We start from the raw sequence: 23,815 nt of genomic DNA on the forward strand, positions 1-23,815 counted from the left end.
ACTTGTGCCAAATTGAAGTTTGTTTCAAATACTGGGGAGCAATTGGAGTTGGTAAGGCTGTGCTGTGTTAGCAGGCTCATGAATAACAAAGGAGCATTGAGCTTGTAAGAAGATACACAAAACGCCCAAGAAGGCAGGTGAAAGGGTGAATTAGCGGAGAGAAAAATCAGTAGAAGTAGTAAGAGGGCCAACTAAAGAAAAGAGAGAAGGGGAATAAAGGTAGAAATGAGAGCCGCCACAGGTAATAAGGCGATTTGGCCCTCAAGGTTACCTGCATAGAAAGCAAAAGGTCGAAGAGACAAGGTTTCCTCTAAGCAGAAATTCAGGTGTGGGTGAAGATCGTATAGATAAAGATTGTGAGTGGGAGACATGCAGGAAACACGCATGTGGGGACCTAAGTGAAGGGGGATGGCACGCGGAAGGTTCGGCGGTGCGGAGTCCAGGGCGCTGCGGCGCAGCCCGACCCACAGGCTGGGGACCCGGCGCTGGCCGGCGCAGGGTGGGGGAGGCTGCGGGGCCGAGGGGAGGTGTGCACTGTTGGGTGATGTCATTGCAAGTCAGTGAGCGGTGAAATTTAACACCGGCCGGATTTGCTTGGCTCCTCTTCTTCCAGGCGAGGCAGCCGGCGGCAGTCAACGCCGAGGTCCGCAGTGGCCACTGGCCCCCTCGCCGGGTCTCGATTTCCGAAGTGGGTGTGTGCGCTTGTTTGACAAACGTTGGGGCGCGCTGTTTCCAAGAACCCCCGCCCCATCTCCTCCCGCCTCCTCCCCTCACTTTCCCCGCCACGTTCCCCCCTCTTTCTCCTCCCTGGTCCAAAGCTGAGGACTCCTCTGGAGTCACACAGTCGCCTTTGAACCGCAAGTGAACTCGAGGGCTGCGCTCGCAGGCGCTCTCCGCGGCCGCAGGCGCCCCGCTGCCTCGGGCGAAGCCTCCTCCTCGCCCACGCTCCCGGGGGACGCAGCCCTGCGTGTCCGTTAGCGGCAGCAGGAAGCCTCGCTGTCCTCCCCTTCGGGTGCTATCTCCTCCCCCTCCTCCCCTCCCCCTTGTGGCGAGTTTGGAGCATGGTTTTCATGTGATTTTTTTCCTCCTTTTTCATGGACAGTACCTGCACCCTTAACAGTTGGGAGTTGGCTTCTGTTTTCCGTGAGCGCTTTGCTGCACGGACAAATGCATACAAATGCATTTAGGAGCCCACAGGACAAGGCGTGGAAAGGTCTCCCCCACCGCAAAAACGTAAGTAGCCCACCGGCCCGGGCGTCGGACCAACTCCTTACTCCACCCCTGCAGCCACCAAGCGGGATGGAGCGCTGATTTCCGCTCCTTGGCACTCTGGCCTTGGGAGCGGGCGAGTAGCCGTGGCATCCTCCTCCTGTCTTCTCAATTTGTAAAACACTGTGTTTGGAAGGAGACCTCTTGCCAGCGGTTCTCAGACGGCTTATTCGAAAGCGACCCTGCTGCTTGCGAGAAAAAGCTGACCGCCAGGCTTCCCGAAGTCCTCGCCGCCGCTCGCTGGGCTCCATCGCCCCCGCCCCCTCCTACCCCTCTGCTCCCGCAGGGTCCCGGCTGTCGTTTTGCTTTCCCGCGGTGCTCCTCACGACGTCCACCCTGCGGCTGCTAGGTCGCTAGCCGTCCCCTAGGCTGGGGGCATGTAGCCGGGCCCACTGGGCAGCGGCATGGGGCAGGGTGGCGAGTGGACAGAGGGGCTGACTGGGGAAATCGGGCACTGGGCACTGCTCTACCTACCGGTCCAGGGCCAATCGCCTCCGGCTAGGGGGCCAACAAACACGCCGCACATCTGGATCCAAGGCTGCGCCCGGATCATTGGCCTGTCAATGGGGAAAGGCCGATGGGGGTGGGGGGGGGGTCGGGGGGCGGGGCTGACCTCCCGGGGAGCGGGGGAGGCTCCTTTAAGCGCCAAGCCTGTCCCCACCCCACCGGGCACAGAGCGAAGGTGAGGGTGCGCGGTCCTGGCTGACTGCCCTGGTCCCCGTGGGTCCCACTCGTGGGTCTCGAGCAGTGGTGGTGGTCAGTGGGCTGCACAAGTCCGCTTCTGGGCGGCGGGCGCGGGAGGCGCGAAGGCGGCGGTGGTTTCCCGCGGAGGACCTGCCCCGCGGGAGAGTGGGAGGGAGGAGGGCAGGGCAGCGCGCCCCGCCTCGGGCAGCGGAGGGCCGGCGGAGGCGGGGTGCCGCGAGGGGCCGCCCCGCGCGCTGTTTGTGTGCACATGTGCTTCCCAGCCGCGTGGTGCCGGCCGCCCGGCCGCGCGCTCCCCGCCCCGCCTCCGCGCGCGCCCCGCACGCTCCCGCCTGCTGGAAGCGGAGAGCTCGGGGCTTGCGAAGCCTCCGGCCTGGGCGCCCCGGGGTCTTCTCCCAGACACAGAGGCAGAACCACTGTGCTCTGGAAAGGCCCTCCTGGGAGGGCCGTCCCGGCGCATCTCCTCTCCGGTCCTCGGCCCTGCACAGGGACCCGGGCCCGAGGCGGCCGAGCGAGGCCTCCGCCTCCTGTCCAGCTGCGGGCCCCGCGCGCTGCCCTCCCGGCCGCCCACACCGCTCCAGGCCCCTGTTGCTGACTAATTCTCCCCTTCCTAGCCGTGACCGACCTCGTAGATTAAAGCACATCTTGGGCTCCTGGCTTCTGTCTTGTCTGGTTTACACTTCCCTTCCAGACGCTCCCAGAAAAGGCCTTGCATAAATTCTTGGGCAGTTTGGGGTTTGTAAATTGGGTCCAGATGATGGTGGGGGGCGGGGGAGCAGAGAAACCAGATAGAACCGATCACAGCGGAGGAACTTCCATCTCACCGCATGGATGGGAAAATAAGTGTTGTGGAGCGAATCTTGGCCGACAGGGCGTCAGCGAGGGCCTTTGCAGCCTGTGATAGCTCCAGATCTGAGATCCAATCTTCCCTTACAGAAGCCAGTGGGGATGGCTACTATAAGGGCAGCTCATAATTACACCACGTTGTAGAATTTCACAGCTCCTACCACACACATGCAACACAGAAGAGGTAGTGACTGGACAGGGAAAATGTTTCTAGAAAAAAACAGCCAACTTTCAAAAAATTGAAATATTTCTTCAGTTTTAAAAAATGCCACCAACCCTTGGGAAAAGGGGAAGGACTTGGAAGAGGCAGCTGATTAGTTGATGATAATGTCAGCCCACTGAATTAAACCTTAAGAGTCCTAATGAAAACCTTGAAGTTTTCATTTTCCACCAGATTTTGTGGTGAGCTGTTTGCAAAAGCAGGAGCAGCTTTTTAAAATCAGTTCTGATTAGTCACCCAGGAACATTTATATTTTAAAACTGGATTCTTATAAACGTTTTCTTTGACAGGGCTGCTTTTAAGTAGGTTGACTAATGTGACTGGATTTAATAAAAAAAAATTAAAACCCCAAAAGCCACTATTAGATATATTCATATAACATACATCAGAAAGTACCCCAGAAGCTTTCTATAAGATGAGGGGCAAAAAGGGGAAGGGGAGGAGAAGGAAGAGGCAGTAGTTTTAGTATAAACCTCTCCTAGTTGCACAGTATTCTATTTTTAAAAGTTACATAGTTATCTTTGTTTTCAAGTGTTTAAAATAAACTAATGTTTCAGGAAAGGAAAATATAATTTATGTAAAGGAATTTTGAGTTTTGTTTAGTCATTTTGCTTGGAAATCTATAAAGCTGAACAAGAAAGAGAAATTTATTTAATTTCCTTAATATGCCTTACAACTGCTATTTTAGAATTTGTATCTCTAGTGGGAGATGAAATAAAGACCATTTCATTTTATTTTTATAGAAGCCTAATATTCTATTCAATAAATGTTTATTGAGCTTCAGTGATATGCCCAGCAGAGCTCTAGACAGTAAGAGATACAAAGAGTGTGCAAAATGACACTACTGCCACCTTCCACTTGTACCCAGCCTAAGGACATACAACATGAATAAGTATAACAAAATGAGATAAAGATATAAACTGGATGGGCACCCAACAGCCCTGGGGATGTGGATTTATCTAACAGTGGTGAGGGCAGGAAAGTACAATACTAGAAGGAGAGGCAACTAAAGGAAACAAAAGATAGACTGAAACCTATTCAGAAAGGTCATAAACTTTTCTAAACAGGGAACACTGATCAGAAGCAAGACAGCCCAGTGCGTTTGAGGCCCTGAAAGAAAGTTGGTTGGAGCGCACATTCTAGAGAAGTGGCTGCCAGAGAACAGGAAGCAGCGAGTAAAAGATGTAACTCTCTTGGCTAAACAAATGGAGGGTAGGAGACCTGTCTTTTCTTGAGTTTGTTATCAGTATGCAGATAGAAGATGTTAGAGAAGGTATATATTTGTTGAAACTCAAGACCACCTGACAGTCTTACTGACCTAAAATAGACTGATTCATTCACTCATTTAAAAATATGTAGCATCAGTGTGTGCCAAGAACTTTGCTAGACTAGCAAGAATCAGTTTAATAATCTCTGTGGTCTTATAGTACCAGGAAGGACTAATTTAGGTGTATTTTCTTCTATTGACTGGACTTTAGGCTCTTTAATTAACTGAAATCCTGAGGAATTTGTCGCCTTGTATCTCATGAACTGTCTTAACATGTGGAATGTAACCAAAGGCTCTTACATGCTTCACATCCAGTTAGTTATATTGCTACCTATTGAACTGAATTGACAGTCTGAGAAATGTGTCATATAAAAGTGACAGTGCTTTACTCCTTGAATTATTCAACTGTATTCCTATTGTTGTGATGAAACTTTGCCTGCTCATTTTGGAAATGGAGAACAGAAATTTGATTGTTTCTACATCTTGGCTGTTTCTAAAGAAAAGCAAAATCTGTAATGCTGTCACAACTTAGAGAAGTTTTGGCATATGAAACAGTACTGTAGAATTTGTTGAAATTATTGATGTGTATCATATGGATATTGCTCACATTAATTCATATCTTTCAGTTGATCTAAAAGAAAGCCACAAACTTACTAAAAATTCTCTGTAATATTTTACAAGTGCTTCTTACTATTAGAAAGTGGATCTATGTAGGAATGAGTATCAGTAGCCCAAAGATATGTATATTATAATTCTAGGGATCTCAAGGCTATCCTAAAGAAAAAGATCACTGTTATTCCTCTAAAGTAAGCTGGGTCATTCAGATAAAGACTAATTTGAGCATCTCTTTAAGAGTAATCTAGAGAAGACATGTGGGATGGTTTTGGTATCTTAAGTGTTCTAAGTATGATCTTCAGTTATGTGTCTTGCTAGGTCTCTTAGATTTTTATCATCTCTTGATCTAGTTATATTTGGACTGTGGTTGATGTCAAACTAAAAATGTGGTCAACAGGCCAGATATATGCAGAGTGTTTCATATTTTGTGAGATATCCTTGGATATCAATATCATAGGTTATGTTTTAAACCTTTGTTAAATGTTATATTGATTTTTAAGCACTTGTCTAATTTGTTAAATGTCTGAGTATATTTACTTCTGTTATATACAGACATCATTTTAATACAATGTTCCTTCAATCTTGTTTGCACCTTAGAATGACATGGTAAGTTTAAAAATGCATGTACCACGGACATATTAAAATCAGGATCTCTTTGGGAGGAGATCACATTGGAAGGAAAGGTAATCTGAAGAAACAAACATCAGTGGTTTTTTAAAACTCCACAGATGACTTCAATGTGGAAAGCAGGTTAAAAAATAAACAAAATACAAAACAGATGAGCTTCCTATCATTTCTTGATTGTTGCCTTTTTGTAATAAATGAAGATTCTCAATCCTTACCAGACCTACTGAGTCAGAAGCTCTGGAATTAAGGCCCAGAAATTTGTCACAAGCTTTCCAAGTGATTCTGATGTATGCTGAAGTTTGAAAACACTGACCTAGTGCAAAACTCTCAAGTAATATTGTGTTGTGTTGTAAAATCAAATATATGCAATAAATATTTATGTGTATTATAATTAGAATGTAAATATAATTAATGTTCTGATTTTTTATCTGTCTGGGTCACACATAATCTGTAATGACAATCACCTAGTTAAAATGTATACATTCTAAATCTCCAGTGCATAATTTTGAGTCATACTGTGTGTAGCAGGGTCCGTACCTTAGATAGGTCTTTGATGGATTAATGTTTAGGAATTGTTGATCTAAATGAACAGTATCATGGGTAAGAATGCTTTCTAGGCTTCATCAATATATACAGTTCAACCATTTGCTCACATTGGTTAAAACTTCCATTATGATTTAGTTGCTTATTTTGTAGAGTTAGTGATAGTTAAGGATTCTATCAAAACCTTGTCATATACATTCAATTTCATTTACAAAAAAAGAAAAGTGCCATTTTAAAAACAAATTTATGTTCCATTGTATGAAAAATAGTATATTTTATATTGTTGCCTTAAAAAGATTATGCTTTCTACAGTAAGATACTCCTGATATTGTTTGATGAAAGCAAAAGTATCTTATTTGTAATAAATAGAAAAATATACTTGGAACTTAATTAAAAGAGTATTTACTGGGCTTTGGAATCACTCTTTGAAGAACGACATTTTACAGAAATGTTGCATGGAGAGTCCTTGAGTTAAAAAGAAAAATAGAATCAGAGTCTAAATTAGGAAGAATCAGTTAATGAAGACCGTGATCAACACGGTCATTCTCACTTTCCAAAAATTGTGTATACTTTTCATTTGGGAGGCAGATATAACCAATTATTAAGAATATTCAACATAAAAAGTGAGGTTATACTAAAAATGTCACAATATGCTTTCTTAGCTAATCAATGTGAGTAAACATTTTTATTTATAGTTATTGAATGTTGTGCTCATAATTGCTAATTAAAATACTCAACATTGACATCTACAGGCCATTGATATTTTCAGAATTAAAGAATCAAGAATTTTGTACATATGACTTAGATATGATATCCAAATGACTTTCACACAAATGAACATTAATCAACACAAAAATTAGATGGTTCTATCAACTTATAATCACTATAGTTGATATAATTTGCATTATTTAATATAATTTTTGTTACTTTACATAAATTATATATTTGGTAATTTGACGTCATATATGATAACCGTAATAATATCACCTATGCTAGTTCATATTTACTGAGTTCCTATGTGCCACATAGTTTTCTGTGCTTTACATAAACTTTTTCAGTTAATCTGTAAAAAAGACTTTATAAAGTAGGATTAACATATAAAGAATCAGAGGCACAGAGCAATAAAATATGTTCAGATCACATAGTAAATCATTAAAACTTGAATCCAGCCCTTGATCATAATTAAAATTAGAATTAAGATACTAGTTCAATTATTAATCTTGCTTATTTTGTATGGTTTAGAGGTTGTAAATGTCCAACAATTTTTGTTTTGTTTTGTTTTCTTTTCTTTCTTAGGAAACTACTTCCTCATTTCATTGTGCTATGTATGGCTTGGATTACTGTTCATGCACAAGAACAAGGTAAGAAAATTACCTTGTTAATTATTTGATTTAAAAAATTTCTGCTTTGGACAGCAAAATTATAGACCTTTTAAATTATCATAACCTTAAGTTCAACATTAAGCAATAATTAAAATATTCTACTCAGCATAATGAGAATGTAAGGATAAGGAAATCCATTTTGGAGGGAAATATGACCTTTGAGAAATTACTCAGATCTTCCATCTGTCAAATTGCTTACATTTTTAAGCAAACTCTGTATAAAAGGGAAGTTTTGTACAGTAAAAAGGCTTTGCTTGTGACTTCATTTTAAGTAGGAGTTCTTGGGGGTGGCAGACTGTGACTGAATTACCTTTGCACTTCTTGAAACAACACAAGTATATAATAAATGTTCCATCTAGATTTACATCATTAAGAAACAAAATTTGCATGTTAGTGGGCTTAGGATATTATTTAATTCAACAAACAAGTTTAAAAAGTAGTTTAGTGTTGTGTTTTGCCTCTTGCTGTTCCTCTGGTAAACTGATAGGGTTTCAGGAGAGTATGGATATCCTAATTGGTTCATTTATTAAAAAGCATTTAAGTATTTATTTTCCAACTAATATTCTAAATCGCTATTCATTTAAATACAAATATGAGAATGTGAAAGTGATAAAAAGTCCTATTGTCAAAGGTTGAAAATAAAATGAAAGTCAAAGAGAAAAATTCCAGGACTGAGCTGCACGTACAGACATTAGCATGCATTATACTTATGGGCATTGTACGTGGGTGCCAAATTATTCATTTTTAGAGAAGCAGTTTTTCATTTCAGCAGTCAACTCAGTGATCCACTTGCAAATTTGGTCAATTGATCACACAACAATATAGAAAAAACAAGGAAGCAAGTGAGCAAAGATTCGAATCTAGATCTGACTCTCAGTAAAGATAGAACACTTCACCCTATGTGTCACCTTGCATGACAGTTTCCAGTGTTACGAGTTTAATAACTTGCCAAATATGTTATCATCAAAATACCCAAAACCTCACTAAAGAAAGACATAAGAGAAATAGAATATTTATAAATATATTGTCTTATTTATATAATGCAATACAAAATATTTCTCAGCCTTGTTATAACCCTACACTTTTGTGATATCTTAACAAAAAGAACAATCCTTTAAAGACTCCCATATTTTGAAAAATTAACTATTTTTGAGTACAAAGAATGGAAATAGTATATTATCAGAAACTTAAACATATTTTTCCTTAAATAGAATTTTTTATTAAATTGGAATGATACAGTGTGTATCATATAGCTGGGACACTAGAGCATCACTATTAGGGGAATTGCAGGGGGTTTTTGTTTTGGTTTTTGTTCTTGTTTTGGTGCAGAAAATTGAACTCAGGACCTTGCGCTTGTCAGGCAGGTGCTATACTACTGAACCATATCCCCAGCCCCAGAAATTGTGTTTTGCAGTAATTACAAATACCTTATATACACACATAATTATATATGTGTATGTATAGCATATATATATGTGCATGTTTGCATATATTTTATATATATATATATATATATATATATATATATATATATGCTAGTGATTTTCCAAAGTTCTACTTCGCATATTTATAGACTTATGAGATATTTTTGTTTAAAAATCAAAATAATTCAAAGACATTTTAAAATTCAAATTGCACTACAAAACACATAACACAAAGCAAAATCCTCTCCCTTTACCCACTCTTGAGACTGCCAAACTCCTCTGACATCTTTTGGTTTTAACCTTTACATTTCTTAGTAATATGCTTGAATTTCATTGACTGCCTCTTGTTGATGAGAATTTGACATTTTCATAGTATGTTAGTGTCCTTTCCCTCCCATCATCTGCACACAGTTTTATTAGTTGTTGTTACATTAACTTTCACAATTTACCTTATTATGACCATGTGCATACTTTCTGTCACTGAGCCCTGTATATTTTCTCCATACAGTATTACAAGGTGGCTCCTTTATATTACTCACATTATGTTCTATGTTACTGTTAATAATTTTCTCAGATATTGCACAAGAATTTTGAAACTTCTTTCAAAAAATATTTCCCCCAACAATTTGTACCCCATTGTGCCCCAACAATTTTATCTTTTTCTTAGAGCTATTCCTTCCAGAAGCTATTCACCTATTCCACTGGAGACTACTAGTTTTTACACTTCTGGTAGACTTGTTGTTTCTCATCTGTGTTTGCTTCACCTTATTGGAACTCATGTCTTCCTTTCCATAATTAGTTTCCTTGAGTGGAGTATGTGTTCCAGTTGCTTATACTGAAGCGGTACGTTTTTTACAACATTGCATTTCTGAGACTGTGTTTATCGCAATCTTAGTATTAAGGGCAGTTTGACTCTAGAATTTTAGGCTAGAAATACTTTTCTCTGCAGAATTTGAAAGGCTTTCACTTTTTGTTTTCTGGCTTGCCAAACTGTTAAGAAATCAGATATTATATTAATTCTTGATCCTTTGTACATGACTTTTTAATTTTCTTGTTTAAGCCTTTAAGATAATCTTTTTATTTCTTTAAGATAATTCTTTTTCTATTCATTGAATTAGATGACCAGTAAACCTTTTCTGTTTCTTTTCTTTCCCCCATTTTCTGTTTATCTCTCTTTTTCTCTGTCTCCACACCCCACCCCCCCCCGTTTGGCACAGGGTCTCACTAAATTGCTCAGGCTGTGAGGCTCCTGCCTCAGGCTCCTATAATCCCGCTTTTATATCAATAGATCTTTTCAATCTAGCCTTCATGTTCTGGAAAATTTATATTGCTTCTTTCTTTCTGATGTATTTGTTTTTCTTTATGCAATTTCTGGTAGGTTGCTTCTTCTTGTTTCTTTCTTTTTTAAAAAATAGCATCTTACTCTTGTTCCTTTAATGTAATATCTATTCTTAGCTAGCTAAGGGTAAGGATGTTTTTGAACTTTTCCTTGTTCTCTGCATTGTTTTCTTTCTTTCCAGCTTTTGTTTGTTTGGATCTTTTATGTTGCAGAAATTCTTTTTATATTTCCTGTGCCTCTGTTATCATTTAAAAGACACTAAAATATGTTCAAAAACTATTTTAAGGTTGTCATTGTCCATTGAGCTGTTTCAGATAGAGTTTGATCAGGTAGGAGCATGACTGAGCATCCTGTTGTTGAAACTACAAATGTCTAAGGCTCTAACATTCCTATAATTCCTTTAGAAAAAGAAGCATCCAATGTCTTACTGTAGAACATGATCATGGATGCCACTGCTACTGAAATTGGGTGATATGGGATGAGGAGGTATTTCCCAGTTCACTATGCAGGTTTTTTATCAAGCCCCTTATTCTCAACATGGTACTTATGATTGGTCCAGTGATTCTATGGACTTAATTTTTAATCTCCTATTGTGGACTCCAAGCTTATACAAGCTTTCAGCCCCTCACTTCTACCTAGCACCATTCCTCAATTTGAAGCCCCACATCTCACTTATGAATTAAATGATTCTTCACTTCTTGAGCCTTTTTGGAATTTTTGGAATTTTTCCAGATGAAATGGCTTACCTGCTATTAGCATCTGCTCCTGAAACCCCTTAGTGTTTTTTTTTCCCAGCTTTGCTAATTCACGGACTTTTCATTTTTCAGAAAATTATTGATATCTTTTATCTGCTATTGTCTCTTATCATTCACTTTTCATGTATTTAAACCATGTTTTAAACCATTTTTTTATGTTAGTGAGATATGTTTAAGGCAAAAAATTAAACATTTATATGCCTTGCTGTGGTTTCAGTTATTTCATTAAGTCCCCACCACCACCACCACCAGGGAATCAAACTCAGGACCTTGTGATTGGCAGGAAAGTACTTTATCACTGAGCTGTATCACTGGTTCGGATAAAGCAAATTAAGTAACTGATAATACATATAAATTATGCATTTGTTTTATACCCAAGTTTAAGTATAACCTACTAAATAAATGATTCTACTTTTAAGATCGTATGTATAAGGCTGCAGTTCTCAGGCTTAGAAGTCACAGATTACTTTTATTTGATTAACCTTTCTTCTTTTTCTGACTGTTGGTGCTCTGGCTGCTGGTGATATACTGGCATAGCTGCAACACAGTTCCACAGTAAATTCCACCATACAAAATGTGTAACTAATTCTCAACATTCCCAGTGCTCTCAGGTTCAGGATCCCAAGTGTGTGAAAACCACATGTGTAGAAATCTGTGTGTAGAATCCTCATCTCCAAGGAGAGTGTTTCCTATAAAAATTAATCCAAAATATGTTTATTCTTAACAGAACTTATTCCAGCTGCAGTAACTCCAAGTACTTTCTCCCAAAAAACCGTACTAGGTTCTTATCTAACTTCAAGATTTATCTTAGTTTATACGTAAATTGGAAGTTATCTCCTAATTCAGAATGACTGTGTTACTTACATTAAGAGAACTTTAAAGAAGTGACTGCCACATTTAACACACCCAGTGCACCAGGGGCACTTAAGCAACAGTGTTTTTGAAGCCAGAAGCTTGAGTTTATGTTCAAATTCAGCTTCTTAGTAGATGTGTGATCTTTGGCAAATTCCTGTAATGCTCAGCCTCATTCTCAACGACTCTGGAGTGAAGATACTAACAATACTACACATACAAAGTGTGCAGTGCCTGTTGTATGAGGCTGCAGTGAACCTTAGTGGGAAAAATGAGAATATTCCAGATCCTTTTCTTCTCTTCTATTCTAATATTGAAAATATAAAAAAAAACTAAAACAATACAGTTGATTTTGTTTAGTTCCTTAGTTTCTTAACTCAGTGTACTAGAGAAAGCAGCAAGCACTTGAGTTTTAATTTGGGCATTATTTGACTGAGTCCATACAAAATGATTACAGGGCAATTGCCTAGTTAATTTGGCCAGTATGGATAAATTGGCAAAGAAAGGAAAACTATGTTGAGACTTATGTATCTTTTTCATTTAGATCACTGGTGGTGTTATTTTAAAAAATCACTTTATTCTTTCTTTCCTATAAACTGGAAAGAATGCAGCTTTGTGGATTAGATTCATTAAAATTCAATACTTTCTTTCATTAACTTAGTTCTTTAATAGTAACAGCACTGTTATTTGTTATACTGTAAAGTGATATTACTTCTTACTTTTGGGAAGGGGATAACTGCGTTTTGGATCCTGAATGTATACTAGGCAAGTCCTACTCTGTACTTTTTATCTAAAAATCGATAACTTTCTTTTAATCCTTTAAACTAGCAATTACAAAGAAATATAAAAGTCCCTGTATTTTGATGGGTAAAAATAATACTGTCTTTGTTCTTCTGATTTGTTGTAGAATATTGATAGATAAAATGGCTTTTCGTGCTTGTACTTATAAAATAAATGTAATCACAGGCTTTGCTATGCTCATTTCTTTAAGTGTAAACTATACTATACCCACAGAATCAATCATTAGTTGTTGGATTCAGAGTCAAAGGCATGGGTGTAAGGCAGAGTTTTATCATCTACTGAGACACAGCTTCTCTTTTCTTCTCCCCCTTTGTCCCTTTCCTCCACTTTAACCTTCCTTATGTCATTTTCTTTCTCCTTCCTTCTCTGATTCTAACTTTTGATAAGAATATCACTTCTAGTTACAAGCTTCAAATGAAAGGCAAGTAAGTTTGGGTTGTCCAGATCTGTATGCTACTATCAGCTTTGAGAGCATAGAAAAGTAATTTTTTTAAGATATCAAGAAAGGATTCACATCTTATTGGTGCAAAAAAAGTAACAGCATAGGCCAGGGATTTAGCTCAGTGGCATAAGTGCCTGCCTTCAAGTGTGCGGTCCTGAGTTCGATATCAGCATGCAACTGTGATCCCAGCTACTTGGGAGGCTGAGATGAGAGGATCACTTGAGTCCAGGAGTTTGAGCCCAGCTTGGGTAATATAGTGACACTTTTTTTTTCTAAAAATTAAAAGAAATTGATGAAAAGAAGCAGCACTTGAATTGAGTCTTGTAGCTTAGGAAAGCTTAGCACTGAAACTCTTAGCAGGACTCTGAGGAATAGGATTTAAAAATCTGATAATCTTTAATATAGCAAGACATTCAAAAAAGAATAAAAATATGCTTTGAAACCCTGTCTTCTCCTACTAAAGAGAAAAATGAGTAAAGGGGAATGTAAAGTTAGAGGGAAGTTTCCAAGCTCACTCTTAATTGTGGTCTCAAATTTGTCCTGGGCTTCCCAGACTACACTCAGTTTCAAAAGTTGAAAGAATTCAGAGAACTTGCCGAAGTCTGTTATATTCAGTTATGTTTTCTTATAATAAAAGAATACAGATTAAAATGCAGATGAGATTGCATCTGCAAGAAATGAGCACCCCAGGCAAGAGAACAAAGGTACAAATATCATAAGATGTAAGGTTAGTGGGTTTACAGAATAATAAAAGACTTTGTCTGGAACAAGGTAAGGCAAAATTAAATGAAAGAAGATACCATTAGAGAGATAGAGATAGATGGTACAGATTTTATATACCGTGTAAAGCCACTAGAGGATTTTTACCAGGAAAGTGGCTTTGTTATTGGATTTTGGGTGCTGGAGTCTCCTTCTGGAGTTCTTTCTCTTCTGAGCAAAAAATTGGTCAAGACAAGCACAAACGGTAGCAAAGTTTTATTGAAAGTAAGAAAAGAAACTGGTTCTGCAGAGCAAGTTTGGGCCAAGTAGAAATAGGAAAAGTTGTACACCCTACAGCATGAGCATGGGTCACTATGCAGGAGCCAACACAGTGGCCAAAAACTGAAAGACAAATTGTCCTCTTCTGTGTCATCCACTCCTTAGACTGATACCAAGTTTAGACCACCCTATCAAAAACCTTCTCAAAGTCCAAGTGCAGAGCTTTGAGAACTGCTCTAAACACGTGTACTGGGATTTTGTAGTTAACAGGTCACGACTACTTCCCCAGTCAGTTTTGTTACACCCTAATCTCCTGTCTCAGCTTGATCTATTTAATACTACAAATAGATTTTTCTGGTTACTTGTGTGGTGCTGGAATCCTTTGCTGAGAAGAGCACTGTAGTAAGAAAAACAGGTTTAGAGAAAGTTAGAAGTTCCTCATGCATTTAACCTCTAGTGGATAAATTCAATAGGCAATTTGATAGAAAAGCCCCAGAAAAGAGGTTTGTGAGTCAGCATATGTGGTTGTTACAGCTATGGTTTGGATGAAGTCATTAGGCCTGGTGTTTACAGTAAAAAGAGCAAGCTGTTGTCTTGGTGACACTACAGTTTATCCTACATTTAAAAAGCAAATGAGGAGGGAGACACAATCAATCCCACTGTTAGGTGACATATGCATTCTAAAAGTCACAGGGTTGAGAGACTGATTCTTAGAGAATGCCTGCATTCAAATGCTGCTTCTGCATTTCCTAGTTGGGTGACCTTGGTTTAATAATTCTTGGATTTACTTTTCTTAACTGTCAGATGAGGATTACCAATAGTATGTAGCTAAAAGGGCCGTGGGAGAATTATGTGATTTAACACAGAAAACTTCTTAGACTGGTGCTTATAGAAAGAATTTAATAAATGTTACCGCTATTCTCATTCTTTAAAAATTTAAAGCACCTAATACAGTGTCTAGCTGATACTCATTTTCTTTAAGTGGTAAACAGTCTTCTAAGTTACACGAACTGGATTGATTTTGTGTGTAGGGCCACTCATGCTACAAGTAACTTATTGAAGATAACTTCCTCATTTATTATGCATATATTAGCAAATATGTAAATCAAATTGCAAATTGTAGCTTGGTGACATCTAGGGCCAGTCCTGAATTAAATGTTGACTAGTTTGTCTGCTGGTAGAACTTTCTTTCTTCCTTTCTTTTCCCTCTCCCTGTCTTTCTCCCAACCTTCCGTGGTTCTTTCCTTCTTTCCTTCCTACCCTCTTTCCTAATACCTCCTTTCATCCTTCCCTCCTTTTCTCAGTCCCTCTCCTATGTGCATTTTAATTTTAAGAATTCTTTATTCCTTGACATCTTTATTCTTGACATCTATTTTCATATCATATTTTAAAATAAGGGATGCCTCCTTGATTAAGTGGCAAGGTTTGTCAAATGAAATGTGGAACTGAATGGAGAATAAAGTGGTTGTGAGGCAGTGCAGTAGAAGAGTGAAAATGTAGACAGTGAAGTCAGATTGGGCTCAAATCCAAGTCTATTATTTTCTAGCTCTGTGATCTTGATTGAGTTATTTAGTGTCTTTGTCTCAGATTCTTCATCTGTGAAATCAGCCTAGACTTTAATATGAACTTGAAATCATGAGATGTTATCTTCCCACTTCTATCTTATAAAAGCAAAGGTCAGTGAAATGATAAAGAAACCTAAAGACTTCATTTTCAGCAGACCTAGGGGAATAATATAATCTGCAAACCCCAAAGATGTGCCAAGAAAAGCAAATGCCACATACAGTCAATAATAAGATTCCAGAGAACACCAGCAAAACCAAACTTCCTGAAGGTGAGGCATATATCTCAGAGCACCTAACATAGCACAAGAAGTGCTGGAGGATCTGGGGAAGGCAGAAGGTGTCCAGGGGAAAATATAAGCAGCCCAGATGATAGCTAAAATATAAGAAGCACAGATGATAGAAAATGCAAAAATACACTTCCTGAAGTGAAGGAGCCGTTCTGAAGCATGTACCAATGAGAGTGGATGCAGTGAAAGATGAGTAAGATGCAGGCCGAGATGGCTACAGAAGCTCCCCGGAGGGTGTGGTCTAGAGAAGAGGTGAGGCACTGAGGCACTTTGCATTTGTAAGTCATAGCCCGCTTCTCATAGCACCCTTCTATATATATATATATATATATATATATATATATATATATATATATCTGCTATGGGAAATAATTAAAATCAGTTGGTACAGCATAAGGGTGAAAATGGCAATAAACAAAATATAGGGAAAGCAGCAAAAATGAGAATGCACACAAAAAATATTGCTACTAAAGAGATAAAAACTCTGACCAAATGTATTTAAAATTCAAATCACATATATGAAGCAGGATTGTAAAGCAGAAATATACTCAGGAAAAAGGAAGAATACTCAGAGAAAAGGAAAGAAAGACATTAAAAAGGATATTAAATGTGAGTTTGTAGAACTCAGATATTAGAAAAACAAAAACCAGGGGCTAGGGATTTAGCTTAGTGGCATAAGCGCCTGCCTTGCAAGCAGGCAGTCGTGGGTTCGATCCCTGGTACCGATAAAAACGAAAAAGACAAAAAAAAAAAAGAAAGAAAAACAAAAACCTTATAAATTCAGATAAAATTAAAAGGATTCCAGAGTAAAATTTGACATTGTGGAAAGTAGTAAAGATAGATGACAAACAAACAAAACTGAATATAAAACATATACTAAAAAGGATTACAGACAAATGACACATATTTGTATGTATATATATATATATATATATATATACATGTATATATATATATGTGTGTGTGTGTGTGTGTGTGTGTGTGTGTGTGTATACATATATATATGCTTGACTCACCATGTCCAATTATAAATTTTTGGAGAATAAATTATGAATTAAAATAAAAATTCAAAAATATAATTCCTGCCAACTTTGCTGAAGTAAAAGAAAGCCTTGGATTTCTACCATGGATGGGCAAAATATGCACCTGGAAACCTCCCGATGGTCAATAGTGAGCCACATTCTAATCACATCATAGCATTTCAAGGGAAAACTCTTTGAAGCATGAAGGCAAAACAGTAAGTCACATATAAGGACAAAGAAATTTAGCAGATTTCAGATTTCTCTACTGTAACATACTCTTAAGAATAGTGGAACAATATAAGATGTTGGAAAGAAAGCATCAGCAGACATTTTAAACCAGTTTTTTCCTAAGATGTTAGGCTACAAATAAGTATTTTTGAAAAGTTCAGCACTCAGGAAATGATCCCACGAACCTTTTTAGGGAAACTAATAAAAAATAAACTTCCAATATGTGACTGAGAAATCTACTGCATAAGGCTAGATTATTTATCAGAAGAAAATGTGGAAACAGAGCAGAATATAACACTGAAAGTGTAAGTGAAAGGTTTTTGCCCCAGTTGGGACACTGTAGTCAGAAAAAAGCTGAGAGGCAGAATCAAGGGGCTCTATCTTTCCCGCCCCTACGGAATTTACCTGTGGCGCCAAATGAATACCAATGGGCTACCTGTGCATCACTAATGCCCCTTAGGCACCACCCCAAACCTAAGCTACATGTATGCCCCACACCACGTGTCTGGCGGAGAGAATGCCAGACCCTGGAGGGTCATGGAGTCTCTCCCCACATTCTCAAAGTAAAGGTCTCTTTTATTTCATACTTCTTATCTTTTCAGCCGCACCAAAATCCTATCAGATGGTTCCCTTCTGCGTCAAAAAATTCTATCAGTAAGAATAGCTGAATTTCCAAGATAAATAAATAAGGGATGAGAGGGAAAGCAGAGGTAAGGAGAGTAGATTAATTTTGCTGATTGCTTTTTCTGTAAAAGCTAGGAATTAAATATTATCTAAAGTTGAGACTCAATAAAAGAAGTGTAAAGATATTTAACCATAAAATGGTAACATCTAAAATAGATATTCCTAATGACTAATACTAGATGACATAGGGAAGGATAAAAGGGGAGAAAAGAAAATATGGTTTAAGAAAACAAGTAGTAGGTATGTCTAAAGAGCAGAGCATTGTGTATATAATTTTAAAGGCAGTTCTTAGAATAAAAATACAAGCCTTCTTAAATCTCCAAAGAACTGTACATGAAAATGAAGGAAATAAATCACATAAGAGACCTTAAAAAACCGAATTAGTAAAGCATAAAGTGACAACTATATATAACAAATTGTGTAAATTAATATATTCACAGAAAAAAACTTTCAGATTAGATCACACAGCATCCCTTTCCCTTTTAGCCTAAAACGTGAATGCTTCAAAGTAGATCAAAATAAAAACATGGGCAGAAGTATTTCAGACAAGTAGGAAAAAATAAACAAAAATAAGAAAAAGGGAGCTTAGTTTTACTGACAAGGGAGAAAATGCCAAAATTAAAATCAACTGTCTTTTTTACAATTCAGAAAAGTACCATGTCCAATGAGCACATAAATTTTATGACAATGTGCATAAAACAACTATATCAACATTCATAAAGGAGACATATTAGTAGTAACAGACTTTCTTTACTTCAGTCTATGATTGATTCATTGCATAAAAAATAAGGATATGGAAGACATAAATTATATAAATATACATTTTTGTAACTATAGGAATAATTCACTGGTACATACTCATTAACTGGTATGTATTAAATTAATAATACTTAAGGAACAACTAACTGATACGCATTAAATTCTTTCACTGAACACCTTTCCCACTGGTGACACCTTCCCACTGAACACCTTATGAAACATTGTTGAAAATTAAGGGGTTAGGAAACTCATCAATATCAAAAACAATATAAAGATGAGACTTTTGTTTTCTGATCACAAATCTATTCAATTAGTTTTAATAACAAGTCCAGAAAACAAAAAGACTGTTTTGACTGCAAATATAAACCTTTTAAAAATCAAAAGGCGGGGCTGGGGATTTAGCTCAGCGGCATAAATGTCTACCTTGCAAGCAGGCAGTCGTGAGTTCGATCCCCGGTACCGATAAAAAGGAAAAAGACAAAAAAAAAAAAAAAAAAAAAAGGAACATACCAATAAAATGTGTTGTAAAAAAAAACAGAAATGAAAATACCACATATCAAAATTCATGAGTTACCACTGAAGCATGTACTCAGGAAGAGTTTGAGCTTAACTCCATTATCAGGAAAGATGAGAAAAACCATGATGTCGAACCGAATTTCTGAAATTAGGAAAAGAAGGGAAAACACAATAAAGACAGATGCTGAAATTCATTAATGACACAGAAAACGAAATAGAAAAAAATAAGCAAATTCAAGGGCTATGCATTTGAAGTGACCAGTAAACTGTCTTAATGCTGAAGAAAATATTCAAAATTAGAAAAATGTGACAGAGCCACAGAAATAAAATACCAAAAAGAATAACTGAAAGTGAAAGAATTACTACATTAAGATTTTTGGATCGTACATTTGAAAACCTAAAAGAAATTTATGTAAGAAAAATGTCAATTTCTAAAATTGACTCAAGATACACTAAAAATCAGGATGTCATGTCACACAGTAGGGGAAGGAAAGCAGATGATGTACCAGCAATAAAAAAGCCAGCATGATGAATTTAGTTTGCAGAGGAGTTTTATATAATTTATGAGAAAAATATAACCCAAAAATTATTTGAACTGTCATTAGAATAATGAAATTTCAATGTTACTGCCTTATAAACCAAGAACGATAAGACAAACACAGAGACAAGTCTAACCCATAAATTGGATATAAGAATTCTATATAAATTTGTAGAAAATCCAGCAAATTATCAGAAAATTACCTGAAAAATAACCTACAACAAGAAAATACATTTTATTTTAGGAATACAATACTTTACTAACAACACTCCTATTGAATAATAAGTGTTCAAATAGTGGATTCAAGAAAAAGTTATTTGTGATTTTAAAAAAATTCTAATAAAATGTGGTTGGAGGGAACATTTATGTATGTAAGAAATGCTGGAAGCATATCTTTATTCTACAGTTTTCAAACAGTACTTTTTCCAATAATAATATTTGCATTAATGAGATCAGTAATTTGAGGTAATTCTTAAAGGAATTTGTTTTTTGCAATAAGAGGTTTTCTTGTGGCAAGGAGCAGCCCTTGATATTATCAAATAAATGTGACATCTCTTTTGTGTAGGAGGAGCTTATTTGACATTGTAGAATAATAGTTTATGATTGTGTATACTTTAAGAAGCAGTTTTTCTTCCCTCATTCACTTCTCATATTTAGGTATGCACACGCTTAGAGTTAGGTAGCACTGGGCAAAGCTATTTAAGTCATAGACTAACCTGGCATATAGATTCTTATTCTGTTTGTTCACTTGAACATATATGTATGTGTGTATATAAACAACATATATGAATATATATGAGTAACAAATGATCATAGTGAAATGTTTAAAAATGAGTGAGCTAAAATAATTTGAATTGAATTTTGGGTTAAAAGATACTGCTGTGTAGATCATGTGTATACTTTTTTGAAACTGTTGAATGTAAAATCTTCTCGCTATCTGTTGTGACTTGAAAATTATTGATAGAACATGCTTACTTTGGAAATTACTGTTTATACAAGGAATGTTGTTCTTATACTCAAATATGAAAGCGTAAGAATAAGATTCTTTCTCTCTCTTTCTTTTTTAATTTCTAGGCATAGATATTCTTCATCAACTAGGCCTTGGAGGCAAAGATGTAAGACACCCATCACCAGTGACTGCTGAACCATCATCATCTACACCGTTACCTCAGGGCTTCTATTTAACAGAATCAGGCATTGTTTTAAAAAAGGATGCTTATATTGAGTCACCTCTCATGAAAATTTTACCAGTCAACTTAACACAGCCATTTACACTATTAATTGCATTACAGTCACATAAAGTGAATAATGCATTTTTCTTCACTGTTAGAAATAAAAATAGACTGCAATTAGGGATACAGTTGCTACCTAAAAAGTTAATGGTACACATTGGAGGGAAGCAGTCTGTTTTTTTCAACTACGGTGTTCATGATGAACAGTGGCACTCTTTTGCCATTACTATTGGAAACCGAGTTGTCTCAATGTTTATTGAGTGTGGAAAGAGATATTTTAGCAGAGAGACTGTTTCAGAAGTTCAGACATTTGATTCTAGCAGTGTGTTTACCTTAGGAAGTATGCATAACAATTCTGTGCATTTTGAAGGAATAGTGTGTCAGCTGGATATTATTCCTTCTGCAGAAGCATCTGCAGACTACTGCAGATATGTCAAACAGCAGTGTCGCCAAGGGGTTGAATATCAATCTGAAACAAATCTTCCTCTCACAACTATCACACCGCTTAAAAGACTGGAACACTCTTCCCTGTCCCCACGATTTGGTGAAAAAGAATTATCAGAGAATACATTTACCGAAGAAGGCAAAAACATCCCAAATATCGTAAATAATGGTTCTGTAGCAGAGCATAAAAAACAAGAACACCAGACATTAAGACCTCAGTTAACTTTTCTTCACTCAGGAAATGCCTCTGCTCTGGATCTTAAGAATTATGGGACTCATCACAAAGAAACCGTTACTGCAGAACCTAGTGAGACACATTTAAACTCGCCAATGATCCATCCTGGCCTTGAGGAGGCAAGAATGAATATGGAAGATAAATTTAGTTCTCTGCTAAACCTATTCAACAATATCACTCAACCTGATACAATAGCTAGTCGGTCCCTGTTTAAGGAGATGTCATCTTTTCTTCCATATACAAAACAAGATAAAGTTACTAATCTCAAGAAGGCCATCATGGCAAATCTGCACACTAATGAACTCATGGAAATGGAACAGATTTTAAATACCACCTTGTATAGAGTGACAGATGGGCCGTCTGTGGATAATCACCTTGATATAACGAAGAAAGGTGAATTTTATTCTGATGCTACTTATCTCATCAAAAATATCAATGAAACTGAGCTTTATGATTATTATTATTATGAGGATCTTAATACAGTGCTTGAAATGGAGTATCTGAGAGGGCCAAAAGGGGACACTGGACCTCCCGTAAGTTGTTGTTTTTAAAATGTTTGAATGAACTAACTATACATTAAAATGTTTTAATGCACTAATTACACATTTCATCTCAGACTGAACAATGTAGAATCAATCAGATGTGTCGTAGAAATGTATCCTGACTCAGCAATTGAATTTTAGTTGCAAAGATGCACCTACCAAATGCAGTTCTGGCTCAAATATTATATGTGTGTGTGTGTGTGTGTGTGTGTGTGTGTGTTTTAAATTGGCAGCCTGAGAAAGTTAATTCTGGGTAAAGTAGTGGGTAATCTATATGTTTTTCTTGTTCATCTGAAATCTAACCAGGAAATTAACTGCTAAGTACAGATCAGTTTTCTTTATTAAAAAAACCACAATCTTATTATATAGTCACATTTAAAAATATATAAAAGTTGTGATACATTAAGGAAAGACACATTATATGTATACCAATTATTCTTTCAACAACATAGCATCAAGTGGATTAGCACACTATAATACTTATATTACATAGATATTATTTTATAGTCAATTACTAACTGACAAAAATAACCCCTTGGTATTATCATTTGAATGAAATATTTTCATTCTCATGAAAAGAAACATGTATCATCATATCATTAATGATGTAATCAATTTACATTTAAGGATTGATAAAGTCTCATCCTATTTAATACAAATAGACAGTCAACTTACTCTTGGGGAAAAAGGTCAGGCTCTCAATGGAAAAAAAAAAAACTCAACCAAGCTACTTATTTGTTAACATATAAACAAAACTGTGAGATGGTGCAATGAATTTTTCATCTCTGAATTGTTTTTGTTGTGCAAATCAGAGTAATTACTATTTTCATCTCATTACTTCTTTGTGTTTGGAATTTTCGGGTTCCTCTCTTCTAGTTCAGCATACGTAGATAATATGCTTTTGTGAACTAGTCACCTTACTGTGCTATAGAACACAAAACTTATTTTTCCTATATAATTGTATTTTGTGCATATTTTTCTACCTTCTTTCATTCATCCACCCATCCCCAATCTCTCCCAGTCTCTAGTACTCACTATTCTACTCTAATTGATATCAACTCTTTTAGGGTCCATATAGGAAAAAGAATATGCATTATTTTGTAGCTCTGTAATGTGTCTTGAAATCTGGTACAGTGATGCCTAAGCTTTGGCCTTTTTGCTCAAGACAGCTTTGATTATTATAGGTCTTCTGTATTTTCATATGGATTTTGTAATTTTTTTCACTGTTTTTCTGAAAAATACCATTGATATTTCAATGGAAATTACATTGAATATAATGTATAGCATGAACTTTGTATAGCATGAACATATTAACAATATTTATTTTTCCAATCCTTATGCATGGGAAAGATTTACATTTTTTAGTGTCTTCCTCAGTGTTGTTCATCAATGTTTTGTTATTTTGTTTATGGAAGAAATTCACAATCTTGGTTAAATTCATGCCAGGGATTTTTTTTAAAGTTATTTTAAAGGGGACTGCTTTTTCCTTTCATTTTCAGAGAGTCAATTATCAATGTATAAAAATGCTACGAAGTTTTTTAGGTTGCGTTTGTATACAGCAACTTTATTGAATTCATTTCTCACTTCTGATCATCTTTAGGTGGAGTCTAGGTTTTTCTAGCTATCGAACCATGCTTTCCTGTTTGTGTGCTTGTTATTTCTCACTTGCCTAATTTCTCTGGAGAAGTACTGTTGTTGAAC

At 37.1% G+C, this 23,815-nt stretch overlaps 1 protein-coding gene across 5 annotated transcripts in view; it reads left to right on the top strand.

Annotated features, from left to right (window-relative positions):
- The first annotated feature begins 553 nt into the window (after window positions 1-553).
- Window positions 554-23,815, top strand: part of Col24a1 (collagen type XXIV alpha 1 chain) — a 349,791-nt gene continuing 326,529 nt past the window's right edge. For 2 of the 5 annotated variants that reach the window (XM_063257335.1, XM_063257329.1), the window contains exons 1-3: window positions 805-1,233; window positions 7,386-7,450; window positions 20,736-22,105. In XM_063257335.1, the coding sequence (XP_063113405.1) occupies window positions 1,178-1,233; window positions 7,386-7,450; window positions 20,736-22,105 (1,491 nt within the window). In that variant the 5' untranslated portion in view covers window positions 805-1,177. Of the gene's footprint in view, window positions 693-803; window positions 1,234-7,385; window positions 7,451-20,735; window positions 22,106-23,815 lie in introns of those variants that run through there. The other 3 variants (XM_063257323.1, XR_010050132.1, XM_063257318.1) reach the window with 3 other exon arrangements.

The sequence above is a fragment of the Cavia porcellus genome, unplaced genomic scaffold, assembly GCF_034190915.1.
Source record: "Cavia porcellus strain 051 isolate PalLab524CR breed Dunkin Hartley unplaced genomic scaffold, mCavPor4.1 scaffold_1, whole genome shotgun sequence".
Lineage (NCBI taxonomy): Eukaryota > Metazoa > Chordata > Mammalia > Rodentia > Caviidae > Cavia > Cavia porcellus.